At 39.3% G+C, this 13,406-nt stretch overlaps 1 protein-coding gene across 3 annotated transcripts in view; it reads left to right on the top strand.

The window, feature by feature from the left end:
- rnf17 (ring finger protein 17) overlaps positions 1-13,406 on the top strand; it is a 38,725-nt gene that overhangs the window by 5,762 nt on the left and 19,557 nt on the right. For all 3 annotated transcript variants that reach the window (XM_085374137.1, XM_085374136.1, XM_085374138.1), the window contains exons 10-21: positions 2,710-2,993; positions 3,117-3,206; positions 3,375-3,536; positions 5,424-5,595; positions 5,789-5,930; positions 6,263-6,453; positions 6,590-6,719; positions 9,024-9,186; positions 10,267-10,382; positions 10,877-10,994; positions 11,093-11,210; positions 12,454-12,705. In XM_085374137.1, coding sequence (XP_085230263.1) covers positions 2,710-2,993; positions 3,117-3,206; positions 3,375-3,536; positions 5,424-5,595; positions 5,789-5,930; positions 6,263-6,453; positions 6,590-6,719; positions 9,024-9,186; positions 10,267-10,382; positions 10,877-10,994; positions 11,093-11,210; positions 12,454-12,705 — 1,938 coding nt within the window. The remainder of the gene's footprint in view (positions 1-2,709; positions 2,994-3,116; positions 3,207-3,374; positions 3,537-5,423; positions 5,596-5,788; positions 5,931-6,262; positions 6,454-6,589; positions 6,720-9,023; positions 9,187-10,266; positions 10,383-10,876; positions 10,995-11,092; positions 11,211-12,453; positions 12,706-13,406) is intronic.

Genomic DNA, 13,406 nt, shown 5'->3' on the forward strand with positions numbered 1-13,406 from the left:
ATATGCAGAATATGCATTAATTACAGCTAATGGTCTTGTACTTACTAACTTGTACTTTACCATACATAACTGTGCAAGTCTTAAGTCACCCTTCATCTTTTAAAAATATTTTTATTAGGGAAAAAATGGGGAAATGGTTGCAGAGATTTATTAAGATGTGTAAACATGTGCAAATACAGTAAGCCCAAAACTGAGTTCCTACAATTTTAACGAGTTTGAAAGTCAACATTTGGTTCAACCCCCTTTATTCTTTGACACTGCCTAAGCTATTCTAGGCAGCTTTCTGGTTATACCTTTAAGTAGTCTTCAGGAATAGTTCTTCAGGCTTCTGGAAAGACATCCAAAGCTCTTCTTTGGATTTTGGCTGCCTTACTTCTACTTTCTGTCAATTCTGCCTCTGGTCAGGCCAAATTCATGACTCATTCGTGGTGGGCTGAAATGTATTCTTTTCCACACTGGCAATGTGTTTAGGGTTATTGTTATGCTTTTAAATGCCAATCAGAAGCTTTCCCAATGGTATTACGTGATGGTGGCATTTATAATAGACCTGTTGCCGCTGATTTTCTGTCCAGTTTTTGGTTAATTTGGCATACCCCAGCTTTTTCTCAGTTTCCTTCACTTAAAAAATGGTTCTTGACACCCACACTTCAACTGAGACCATTTTTGATGAGTCCTTGGTGAACAGTAGATGGGTGAACTGGAAGCCTAGATGCCTTTCTCCAGTCCTTTTTCAAATAATTGCTGGATTTTTTTCCCCCTATTTTATAAGGACGTGACTTTCAGATACTGTTCATCTGCTGTACACTTTTTTTCCTAAGGTCTCACGCATGTCTTGGTCCCTCCAGTGATGCATAGAACATATTATACTACAACCTGGTATATACCAGGTTAGGGCTGGGCGATATATCGAGTTTTTTTAAAATATCGATATATTTTCATGCGAGATATAAGATGTGACAATATCGTTTATATCGATATAGTCTATGTTACGTTATAATTATACTTGTGGAGCCGCAGGTTTGCCTCTTTCGTCCACTTTTGTCTCTACGCTGCGTTACTCGGCCTCGCCTCTCCTTCACTAAACACAACTCCCCCTCCTCCCCCATAGCTTCACCTGCAGGCAATGACAAGATGAAAGCGGAAAATCTCCGTTAGCGAGTTACCGCGGATCGCTCCGTGCGTGGGGCTGGACGGCGTCAACGTGTTAGCGAGCTAACCGCGCTAACGAGCTAACCGCGCTAACGACATGCAGCCCACAGGGGCTGCACGGCCTAAAATCCTTTCATTTTCTCAAAAATCGACAGTGCGCCTTATGTATGAATTCTGGTTGTGCTTACTGACGGCGAACCGATTTTATGTGGAACACAGCGCTCAGCAATCTGTCAAAAAAATGTTTTAATATGACTTTGCTAAGCTACGGAGCTGCATCGCTTGATGGATTATCGGAGGATTACGGCTACCGAGGAGGAGCCTCGCGGAGTGATACGTACTGTGCTTCAACATAATATTACCGTACTGTGTGTGTATAAGGACCACAAATGGCACCTGTTCAGAGACGTGGTGCAGCTGTGAAATCTGTCTCTTTGTTGTTATGCTCAGCGTTTATTAGTTTGCATTTTGACTGCACAATTGTGAGCTTTTTGTTATGCACAAAAACAACATTGTTTTCTTTTATTTATGGACCATGATTATTTAATAAATGCTGATAATTTATTTTTGAGTAATTTCTTCATGTACATCCACGCTGTATGTAAATAAAAGTGCCTGTGTGACATCTGGGACACAGTGTGACTAAGAACTCTCTTTTTGTTCTTAACTTATGGCTTTAAAAAAAAAATATCGAGATGTATATCTTATATCGCCATCCAGGTAAAAAATACCGAGATATGAATTTTGGGTCATATCGCCCAGCCCTATACCAGGTTGTAGTATAGTATTTTTACAATAATAGCATTTTAGGACTTGCCTTGTTATCTTTGGCATTTCTTTTCATAGATTCAGTTAAAGAAATAAAGAAATACAATTGTTCAACAGGTAACAAAGTCCCTAAAGATACAACTTCAAATCGGTTCTTTGCTAACTGCTATCTGTTATGTATGGACACAACACTGGTTCATCTCTCTTTAGTTAGGTGCTTTTTTTCCTTTCTTTTTTTCTTTTTATCTTTTAAATGGTTGGTTCATAGGTTTAATGTTAAGTTGCTCAAGCAAAAAATTTACCCTGAAAATAGGCAAGTAGAAGGACTGGGCTGAAACTAAGCAAAGAGTGGACAATGTTCAAAGAAAACCTGTGAAAAACCTTCACAAAGCCTGGAGAACTACTGCTGAATACTTAAAACCCTACATGAAAATCTGGCTGTTTGAAAGCAAAGCATTACTGTAGTAATGCTCTGTGAGTTTTATTTGCAGCACAATGTATTAGTAAAGGGGTGGTAATGTGCTACAATAGGATTGTGTTGAAATACGTGGTTGTTCTGTTGTCAAAGCCCTTTGAGGTAACTGTTGTTGTGATTTGGGTGCAATATAAATAGAATTTATATGGCATTAAAACATATACACATTGTGGTTACACATATGTAAGTACACATATATCCTGAAATATGGGCAAAAGAAGATTCAATAGAGATTCATTAATTTTCAGTGCACTGCTGGTGCCATCTGTATTGCCTTTAATTTTTGAAGGCATGTTAACTTGTGACATTTGTTGTAGCCTGGCTCAGTCCCCACCCAAAAGCTACCAGCCAGGCAGGTTTGGTAGAAAGTCTCACTTGAAACGTCCAGATGGCAGAAACAGCAGGTGTATTCCACGCAGTGACAAAATCCACACCCCACCAAAGCAGCGCCAGCAGAGTCCAAGAGCTAACAGTCCATCATCACGAGGCTCCTCTCCAAGCCCAAGATCTCGTTGCAGGTTCAACCTTTCTCGCCACAGCTCAGCTTCAGACCTTGGAAGCCCAGATGTGATTATTGAGGACTTTTTAGATGAGGGACAAGGTGTGTTGCTTTGTTGTTAGTACATTCTTTACATTGATTTTCTTAAATGATGTTTGAGCCAAATAGAATCTTAAAATGGAGGCAAAAGAGAAGCTTTAATCTATTTTGAAATGTTTCCTGTAGCCCTCCCTCCAACTGGGCCTGAACTGGCCAGTGACAAACTAAGAATTAACAGGAGAAGAAAACATCAGTTCTCTGCTACTAAGAGAAGTGGTAAGGAATTGTTATATAGTGTTATATCGTTATAAAGATAAAGTCAATATAAGTAGATCAATAAGCATAATGTCAACCAGCAAAAAAACAGTTGTCCTACCACACATCATTTAAAATTAACTGGTACATGCTCTAAATTAGACAAACCATTTGTTGTCTGTTTTTTAGCAGTCACACAGTGGGTGGTGGTAACCCACATTGTGAATCCAAGTCAGTTCTATGTCCAGTCTGTGGCTGAGAGGAGAGAAAGTGAGATCCTTTCAGACAAAATCAACCAACTCTGCAGTGGAGATGGTTGCAGCTTCACTGCAAAGGACACAGTGGAAACAGGTTTGTGTATGTGTGTGTGTGCACTTCGGTTTGTGTGAAAATTTTACATTTCAGTTTAAACATATTTGAGCTGTGCTATATTATAGTGTTTGTAATAATAGCAGTATAAATTTTTTACACGATATAAGAATGCCATATTGTTTTTCTATCACAATGCCATTTTACGTGCCTTAGTGCAAACAACAACAATATATGCTCAGACAGTAGTGTGGAGCTTATATAGGAGAGAGCAGCGTGTCAGGATTTATGAAGTGAATGGTTCATGAGAATACTTTTTAATCAAAGCTAGATAATGTAAATTGTTCCGTAAACTGTTAATGAGTTAAGGTAACAAAGTGGCATTGAATTTAATTGTGCTCCCTTGGAAAATGTTTGTACTGTAAGAATAAAAATGACTTGACAGTTAATGCAATAATTTAGGAATTTTGTAATTTGTGAACTAATTACTATTGGTTTGATATTGGGTGGAGAAAAATACATTGCAAATCATTTTATTATACTTCGGTGGTAAAAGACTAATGTCGTCACCCTGCCAGGAGAATGAACAGCTGGGAGAAAATTTGAGAACGAGGCAACATTGGATTTTCAAATTGGTACCATTAGTGCATCTCTTAAAAATCTTGGATGAGTTCAAATCTCAGTTAGTTCGACCTCAAGGTCGGAGGTCATCTGCATGTGATAACTCACGGAAGTCACCTAGGATTTTCAAATTTATGCCATCAATGCACCTACTAGTAGGCAGAGGGGTTGCACTGGCAGCTTTCAATATTTTTTTTTATCTTGCTTCCTTGTTCCCTTTTTGATTATGCTTGAGTTTTCCATATACTGAGAATTAGGGCTGGGCCATATCATACCGTTCACGGTAATACCGGTGTAATGTTGGGCAACGATAGGAAAATGAAATATCGCGATAGAATATGGGTAAAACACACATACGCATTGCCTTTGTTTACATACGCACATGGCGGCGATGCAGAATGAGAAGAGCAAAAGTGGATCGTTAAATGAAACGGATGAACCAGAATTGGTTTGTAAAAATGCTGCAACTTCAGTGGTGTGGAACTGGTTTGGCTTTCATCCGTCAGATACACAACAAAGCACTATTTTTGGTAGAGCATGCTAGCGGGCCGTCGTTATTACCGTGTTTTTTTTTTTTTTTTTTTTTTTGGAAAATACGGCACACTTAAAATCAATCCTTTGATTTTTCTGAAAATTGACAGTGTCCTTTATAATCTCGTGTGCCTTATGTATGAATTCTGGTTGTGTTTACTGACCTGGAAACGATTTTATGTGCTACACGGCACTTGAAAATCTGTCAAATGTTTCAGTACAACTTTGCTAAGCTACGAAGCCGGACCGCTTGATGGATTGTCGGAGCATTACGGTTACCGTAATCAGGCGCCTCGCGGAGTGATACGTACTTCGCTTCAACATAATATTACCGTATTGTGTGTGTGTATAACCCGTTTTTAAGTTTTGTGGATATTATACATGGTTATGCTGAGGATATGTTGGCCAGTTTCCACTGGAAATGCCTTTTGGTTAAACTGTCGGCAAGGAATTTGCATTTGCACTGTTAATTTTTATATAACTTTAATGCACTTAAAAAAGCTTAAAAAAAAGCTGCTTGTTTAAGTGAAAATACATTGATGTTCTTCTTTTTTTTTTTGGACTAATAAAGTTGTGGAGTTGTAAAGTATTTTGTCTAGTGTCAATTATATCATCAGTTATATCGTTATCGCAAATTTTCAAATGTATATCGTGATAAATATTTTTGGTCATATCGCCGTGCTCTACTGAGAATGCATCAAGCCATACTTTTAATTCAGAATGGCTATAGAAATCGTCATGTTTGTTTGTTTTCTTTGATTTACGGTTTCTCTGCAGAATCCTTGATCTGTGTAAAGTGGAACGAGGGCCACTGGTGTCGGGCTAGAGTGGTCGAAGTCTTGCAGAAAGGCTCTTTAGAGCCTGTGAAAACCTGTGCAGTCACCCAGCTGGCTAGTATCCGAGTTTTCTTCCTTGATCATGGACTCACAAAAAGCATCACCATAAATAGGTACACACACACGCACTGCAGTAAACGTAGAACCCCAATTCCCCCAAGAAACTGGGACATTGTAGAAGATTATTTTGACTCTGTGTGTTGTTCATTTCTTTTTCATCAGAGAAGTGGCACATAAGTATACTATGTTTGAAGTTGTCTGTTCTTAGCTTTAGTTAATTCTGTATTGTTTGGATGAATTTACCAGCGAAGACGAGGCTACTGAGGCTTCACTGAGTGCTGTGAACAACCAGCTGAGAAAAGTGGGTAGAGCCGTAAAAAATGACTTGGCTCACTTTGCCCCAATGGTCATCAGATGTTCACTCAAGGACCTGGTGCCTTATGATGTGGTAAGACTGCGGAAATTTATAGACGGATATAGAATTTGTATTTTGAAGAATACTTTCTTGGAAGGTCGATATAGTAAAAGCTCCTTTTTCTTAAGTTTCACGTGCCAGTATTTCAAAAAGTACAAGAAAGAACCTAAATATGCTTTTTATGAGATATTTCTAATGAAGGAAAACAGTGAGTGTTTATTATCATTATTATTATTAAAAGTTCTATTCCCAGTGAAAGATGATACTAGTTTTTCATTGCTTCTTGAAATGTTAGTTGTATTTTTTATTGTGGATAAATATTGTCTGTGTGTGTGTGTGTGTGTGTGTGTGTGTGTGTGGCACAGACAAAGGGCTGGAGTAAAGAGGCACAGGTTGAATTCCGCAATGTGGTTGGCTCTGCAGCAGTGGAGATGCGGCCTTTGGGTCAGGACCGAGAGTCTTTGTTGGTAGACCTGCGGAAAGCTCCCGTGGAACAGTTCAGCTCCAGTGTATTCATCTCTATCAGAGAGTATCTTGTTTTCATTGAAGTAGCCAGGTACCCATAAATGTCATATAACCCAAACCCATAAGAATTAAATGTTATTCATTAGGACTGAATATAAATTTATTTTGAAGCTCTGTCACCAAAATGGCCTAAACTTGTCTATGTTTCCCCCAAAAACTGCTCATAGGTTTTATTCTCCAGTGACGCTGAGCAGGAAGCCTCTGCTGTACTACCCTCCTGTATATCCCAAGATTAACAGCGAGATCAGTGCTATGGTGTGCCATATCAACAACCCTGCTAACTTCTACATCAACCTGGTACTACACATGAACATGAATAAATATGTAATGTCCTCCAATTAATTCCAGATGCCAGCAATATAATTTAAATAAAAAAAATACACAAATTGCATTGCGTGGGGGGGGAAAAATTATTAGGGGTGCAACAATACATGTATCGATATTGAACCGTTCGATATGGTGCTTTCGGTTCGGTACGCATATGTATCGAACAATACAAAATTTTTTATTTATTTCATCAACTTTCTTCTGACGATGCTGTCTGTGTTGAGCGCTCAGTGGATCTGCACTGTTGGGTGCAGATCCACTGAGCGCAGCGCAAGCTAGCAAGACAGAAGCTAAGCCCGTTGCAACATGCCAACTGCCTCAACGCTACCCAAAATTGAACCTCCCCCACCCTCATTCAGATCTGGCCTTTGGACCTATTTTGGTTTTCATGTGAAGTATGACCCTGATGGTAAGCGCGTCATGGACAAAAGTAAAACAGTATGTTGGATGTGCCACGCAATGCTCAATAGCTAGGTTTCATTTGACGTAGACGTGACGTCGACGTAAAGCGCGAAATTTGACTGGCGGTCGGAAGTGAAAAAGATAAGCGCAAAATCACAGACAGACAGTACGCAAAATGCCTATGTCCTGTTGTGTTTACGGATGCTCCAGTAGGTCGACCAGAGAAACTGATAAACGGTATTTTAGGGTACCAAAAATAGCCCAACGAAGAGGAGAAAAATGGAAAATTCTAACCGAAAAACGTAGGAAAAAATGGATTTTAAATTTACGTTTACAGTCGGGAGGAGCAGAGTCTGCCAATGCCCGTGTCTGCAGCGACCACTTCGTCAGAGGTAATGTTATGTTTGCAAACGAACTTATTAGCATTAGGTTGTCGTTAAATTCTCGTTTACTTAGTGCTTTTAAGTTAGTAGTCTAATATTGACTTGATTGGGACTATAGGCTGCCCAAGTGCTTTGGATGACGAAGAGTCGGAGGACTGGGCTCCGACGGTCAATCTCGGCTACGAACGAAAACCCAGATCGGAATCAGTTCTCAAACGAGAGAAAAGAATGAAGCTTAAGGCAGAACAGCATCGATGTGCAGAGGCGATTTTGGATATGCAACAGACGGCTGAGAGCCCGGATTTGAGCCTAGTGACAGTGGAGAACAGGCTACTAACCCTGCCATACAATTGCAATGAGCTGCAATCACTTCTCCATCCTCCTTTGCAATTACCCAAGTCTTCAGAGGTGTCTCGTTAGACCGCTGAGAATGGTTTACCTTGAAACAAACAACTGTCACTCTAACGAAGTCCTAAGGATGTGGCATGTTTGTTGACGTTAAAGCCGCTACCGCTAACTGTTAGCGTGTTTAAGATAAAGCAATATAAGAACAAACACTCACCCTTGCAAACACCAAACTGTATCCATCACGGAGACGTTTTGTTCCAAGGTTGTGGACCCACCCGCTGACAAAAAAATTGTACGCCTCCAGACTCTTGAAAGCTTTCATTTGCTGCCTAGTGTAGTAAGAAGTCTGGAGGACCAAGTAGTTGGTGATATCCACAGCCTCGATAGTAGGCAAATCCTTTACTTCTGTGGTGTATTCGGACATTTTCAAAGAATACGGATCACGTCCGATATATTTTTTAACTATCTGTTTATATCTCTCCCGAGAAACGGGGTCTAAAGTTGCACAATAGCTGCTCTCCTGACTCTCCACAGTGTCCTCCATGTTTACTTCCGCCCTCCACTCAAAAATCGCGCTGCCTCCGCACGTCATCAGAACCACGTGACCGCAACCCAACTATTGGTGGGAACTAGTGCGTCAGCGCAGTTAGCTTGTTAACGTGTTGATGCCGCCCAGACCCACGCACGGGCCGATCCGCGGTAACTCATTAACGGAGATTTGCCACGTTATGGCGTTAATGTAATTTTAATGAGATTAACGCTGACAGAACTAGTGGGAACACAACGAATATGACTGCGCATATACGCCAACATCATCCTAGTGCAAAGACAAGTGGAAGCAGACCAAAACAACAAACACGCATGCTACAAACTTTACCCGAGTCATTTAGACAGCCGTTAGCACAGGATTCTCCTTATGGGGGACCTGATATGTTTAATATGCTGCTGAGAATATAGCCCAGAAGAAGCGGATAGTATAGCTTTTATTTTGGAAAGAGCCATTTCTCTGTAATAAACTCTCTTTTCCAAAGATGAGTGATTTTTCGATCAGATAGATTTATTTTATAGAGACAGAGATAGCATTTTGAATTTTTCCCACACTTATTGGTTAACTGAATCTATCTTCCAACATCGCCACCAGGTTGACAACATGGAGTTCATGTTGCTCTCAGCCAAGCTTCAAGAGTTCTACAATGATCTTGCATTGCTTGAAGAAGACAAGCTCAGCATCTACTGCCCTGTGATTGGACAATCCTGTGTTGCCCGTTTAGATGATAAGCTGTGGTACAGAGCTCAGGTGACAGGTAAGTGTGTGGGTGAGCATGTCAAAGATTGAATAAATGTTTTTACCTGTTTACCATACCTATTATTTAGCACTTCTTAGTGGTCTGATATAATAATGTAGTAGGAAGTAGTAATTTTCCCAATATCTCATTTGATATTACTGTGTTGCTTCCACAGTCCGCCTGCTAGAATGCAGGTTGCATTACCACACAGTTGGTAAGAGAAGAGAGAGACCAATAAGTTTATGTCCCTCTTCTCAGCTGTACAAGTAAAATGGCAGAAAATTGTACTAAACCCTGTCCCACACAGCATTAAATTATTTGGGCTTTTGTAATCTGTAATTAGTGGACATAAGTGTTTGAAAAGCAGCTGAACAGATAAAATGGTGCTAAATCTACATTTTCTATTTTTCATAATTTGTTAAACAGCTGCATAGTTAAAACATGCACTGTTACAAGTTTTAAAAAAATGACAACTGAATGTTAATCAGAAAGACTTGTTTATTTAACAGCAGCAGCATTTTTGTTAGCAAAACAAAAACAATTCCGTGGTTCTCATCCTCGACTGGAGTTAATTTAGGTTAGGTTAAAACTTTGGAACTATTCGGTTGAGTCAGTAAGCATTTGGCTTTGTTAAAACAACGGAAACATTTACAGAAAATGATTATAAGTGTGCATGCTACTAGTTAAGGCTGTCGAGGTTGTGGGTTTTCATTTTAGGCTGTTGGTATTGGGGTTTGCCATGTAACATCATGCAAAAATGACTCAAGATTGATCTCACATTGGATGTGTTCTAAGCATCGGTTGCTACAGGAAAATGGCTGGCAGTGGTTTCTGGCTCTTCCTTAGTTGCATAGAAAATGCTGCACCAAAGACTTGTGATTCTTTGGTTGTTAGCAGATTGCCATGCAATTTTTCAGGCTGCAAATACTTGTTATCGACTAGCAGAGCCATTGTTTTCTCATGAAGATATTTCTTCATACATAATTTTTTTTTTCACTTAATCTTCAACCTTTTCTTAAACCTTTGTTCAGCAAAACATTTTTATTTATTTTTTTGCTGTACACTATTGTAACTGTTTGTCTGTGTGTGTCTGTGTAGGGCATCCAGGAGGAAGAAAAGTGGAGGTTCAGTTTGTTGACTTAGGCAACAGGAAAATCTTGTCAGTCAGCGACTTGAGGAAGATCAAAGATGAGTTCTTTGCCCTTCCTGCAAGGGTGAGACCACAGAATTTTATGTATTTTTTGTTTTTTAATTATTATTCATTATCGGAATTTATTGCATGTAAACAGAATCTACAGTATCTGTAAGTTGTGAACAAAAGTAACATACCTAAAAATCATCCAGTAAAATGAGTTCATTTCTTGACTCCAGTTCAGTTCAATTAAAATGGTCTAACATGAGGGTGTGTGCTCACTCCTTGATAAGGTTGAAAGTTATCAGTGTTTCCCACATATAGAGTTTAGTTATAATAATAATAATAATAATAATAATAATAATAATAATAATAATAATGGATTGCATTTATATAGCGCTTTTCGAGACCCTCAAAGCGCTTTGGGTGGGCTGGTCTGGTGTATTTGCCACCTTATTTTGGCATTTTGTTTAATATTTTATCATAAAATGAAAATGTACGTGTATTTGTTTATATTGTGTTAAAATTTTGAATAGCGTTGGGTTAAGTCAACAGGAAATGACTTCCTGTGTGCAGGCAATCAACTGCTGTTTGTCTGATGTGATTCCTGTGGATGGAGAGTCTTGGACCAATGCGTGTACTAACAGATTCATCAGCCTAGCCAACCAAAAACTGGTTACTATTATAGCTACAGGTACTGTTAATTGAAGTGTAAAACATAAGTTCCTCTGTAAACATAGCACACAAAAAAGCCATTTATGTCATCTTTTGTTGTGTGTATGCTCCTTCCAGGACAAGGCCCTAAGTCTGAGCCTCTCCCAGTCAAACTGTTTCAAGGTGAAGTGAATGAGCCACTAACCAGCATTGCTGAACTGCTGGTCAAAGAGGAGCTGGCCTGCTTCAAAGAGAGGTTAGTTCTCCCAAGTTTGATATAGAACTTGCAATAGAAAGTGTTCATGATAAATAAGGGCATTCATTTGATTAGCGGGTAAATGTTTCCAACAAATTGCTCATAATGAAATGATTGTAAACTTAGAATTAATCAATTAAAAATGGGTACTGGGTAGTCGAAGCTGCCATGTTAACCCAAATCTTGAATACAGTGGCTTAGATGGACATCACCATTGCCCCTAATCATGGCTCATGTATGTGGCTACAGACCAGCCACATAGCACGCCAAAGGCAGAGAAAAAGAGAGCTTGTAGACATTCACTTGCTGTGGAAGCAGATTTTAATTAGAGATATGAGGGATCTATGTTTTACCATCTGAGAAGGGGCGCCCTTCACCAAAGAAGTGAAAAGGAAAAGAGGCAATGTTACCAGTATCTGGATATAAGGTTATCCTCTTCCTCCTCACCTCTAGCCTCATCTCATGACCTAACGTCAGAAAAGTTCCATAAATATGCAAATTTATTCCTGATATTGTCTCAATTACTTCATGTCAGCAGAATAAACATGTCTCTCCTATCTCTGTGCAACTGACAATGAGGTATAACTATAGCTGGTTAGAAGCTAACATTATGCAAGCTAAAGGTCACACTTCTCATCATTACATTCTCACACCGCATTAGAGTTTATTCGCTTTCAGTCCAACAACTTTAGATCAAGTTCAAAGAAAGTTTCAGTAACTCCGGCTAAAACTATCAGTAAACGTTACAGTCCTTTGCTGGAGTTCAGGATATCATCAGCAACTCACCTCAGTATTGCTGTTATTGGACAGAGGTGAGCTGCACAGACTCGTTGACTCACCCCGGGCTCTTCTCACAAAGTTTTATAGCCTCCCCCACAGTAAATAGACATGAACACATTGGCAGATGCGAGGTAAACAGGGGACTGACATTCAACATTCACTAAAGATGAACAGCAGCCACCGTAGCTAGGATTATGTTCTTGAGTTCGGAGGGGTAAGAAAACAAACTCAATTAACTGCAGTCAAATGATGCAGTATTTTTCATGCTCTAACTTTAAGAATTTAATGTATCTTGTGCTTGTTGTGTCTCTTTATTTATATTTTTTTTGGGGGGTGGGGGGGTTTGTTCTTTGTTTTGTTCCTTACAATCAATCATTGCACTTTTCTGCCAATTTAATGTACATTGTTTCCAGTTCACTTAATTTTCTTCTGTCACTGTCCACTTACGTCCCTTCTGATGTAGCCTGAACCCTAAGAATGCCTGGCCCTCTGGTGATGATTCAGCCATATGGGACCCTCCACTTGAGGTTGGATTAGCAACAGGGCTAGTTGATGTCCCAGACCAAATAATCTCTGGAAACCAAAAAGAGGACCCAATTGAGCCTCAGCTGAAGCTCCCTGCCCAACTCAAAGACCTGAAAGTGAGAGTCTGCCATGTCAACTCTCCAAGCAGCTTCTATGTCCGCTTCGCCCAGTACGACTCTCAGCTCAAAAGGTCAGCTTTGAAAAAGCAAGACGGTCATTATGATTATATCATTTTCTTGAATGAAATATTTATACAGATAGGTCATTCATCCAAGAATTATCTGTACTTTTCTATACTCATACAAGAGTATGAGTATAGAAAAGTACAGATAATTTTTTTTTTTTTTGCCTGTCCCGTTTGGTTCTTTTGCCATCAGAATTATTGTCTAAAGGCGAAGAAAGATACCCAACGGATTTACTTTACCAAATTGACCATCCCAGACTTGCCGTAATGGTCTATTTGATTCACCTTTTATTTCTATACTCATACTCAAAATGCTCATTCTTTACTACTTAGTCCTGTTAGCAGTTATTAGTACAATACAAATAAAACAAAGTACTACATTTGTCATCAGGTTGAGGGCACTAATTATACAGCAATAAAAGGGAATATAAGAACAAAGTTACTAAGAACAGATATAGCTAAAAGATGAAGTACATAAATGAAATATTGAACCACATATAAAATGGGGACACTAACTACAGTGGGGCAAAAAAGTATTTAGTCAGCCACCGATTGTGCAAGTTCCCCCACTTAAAATGATGACAGAGGTCAGTAATTTGCACCAGAGGTACACTTCAACTGTGAGAGACAGAATGTGAAAAAAAAATCCATGAATTCACATGGTAGGATTTGTAAAGAATTTATTCGTAAATTAGGGTGGAAAATAA

The sequence above is a fragment of the Diplotaxodon limnothrissa genome, linkage group LG16, assembly GCF_057381915.1.
Source record: "Diplotaxodon limnothrissa isolate DT_005_m linkage group LG16, D_limnothrissa_male_GT1.1, whole genome shotgun sequence".
NCBI lineage: Eukaryota > Metazoa > Chordata > Actinopteri > Cichliformes > Cichlidae > Diplotaxodon > Diplotaxodon limnothrissa.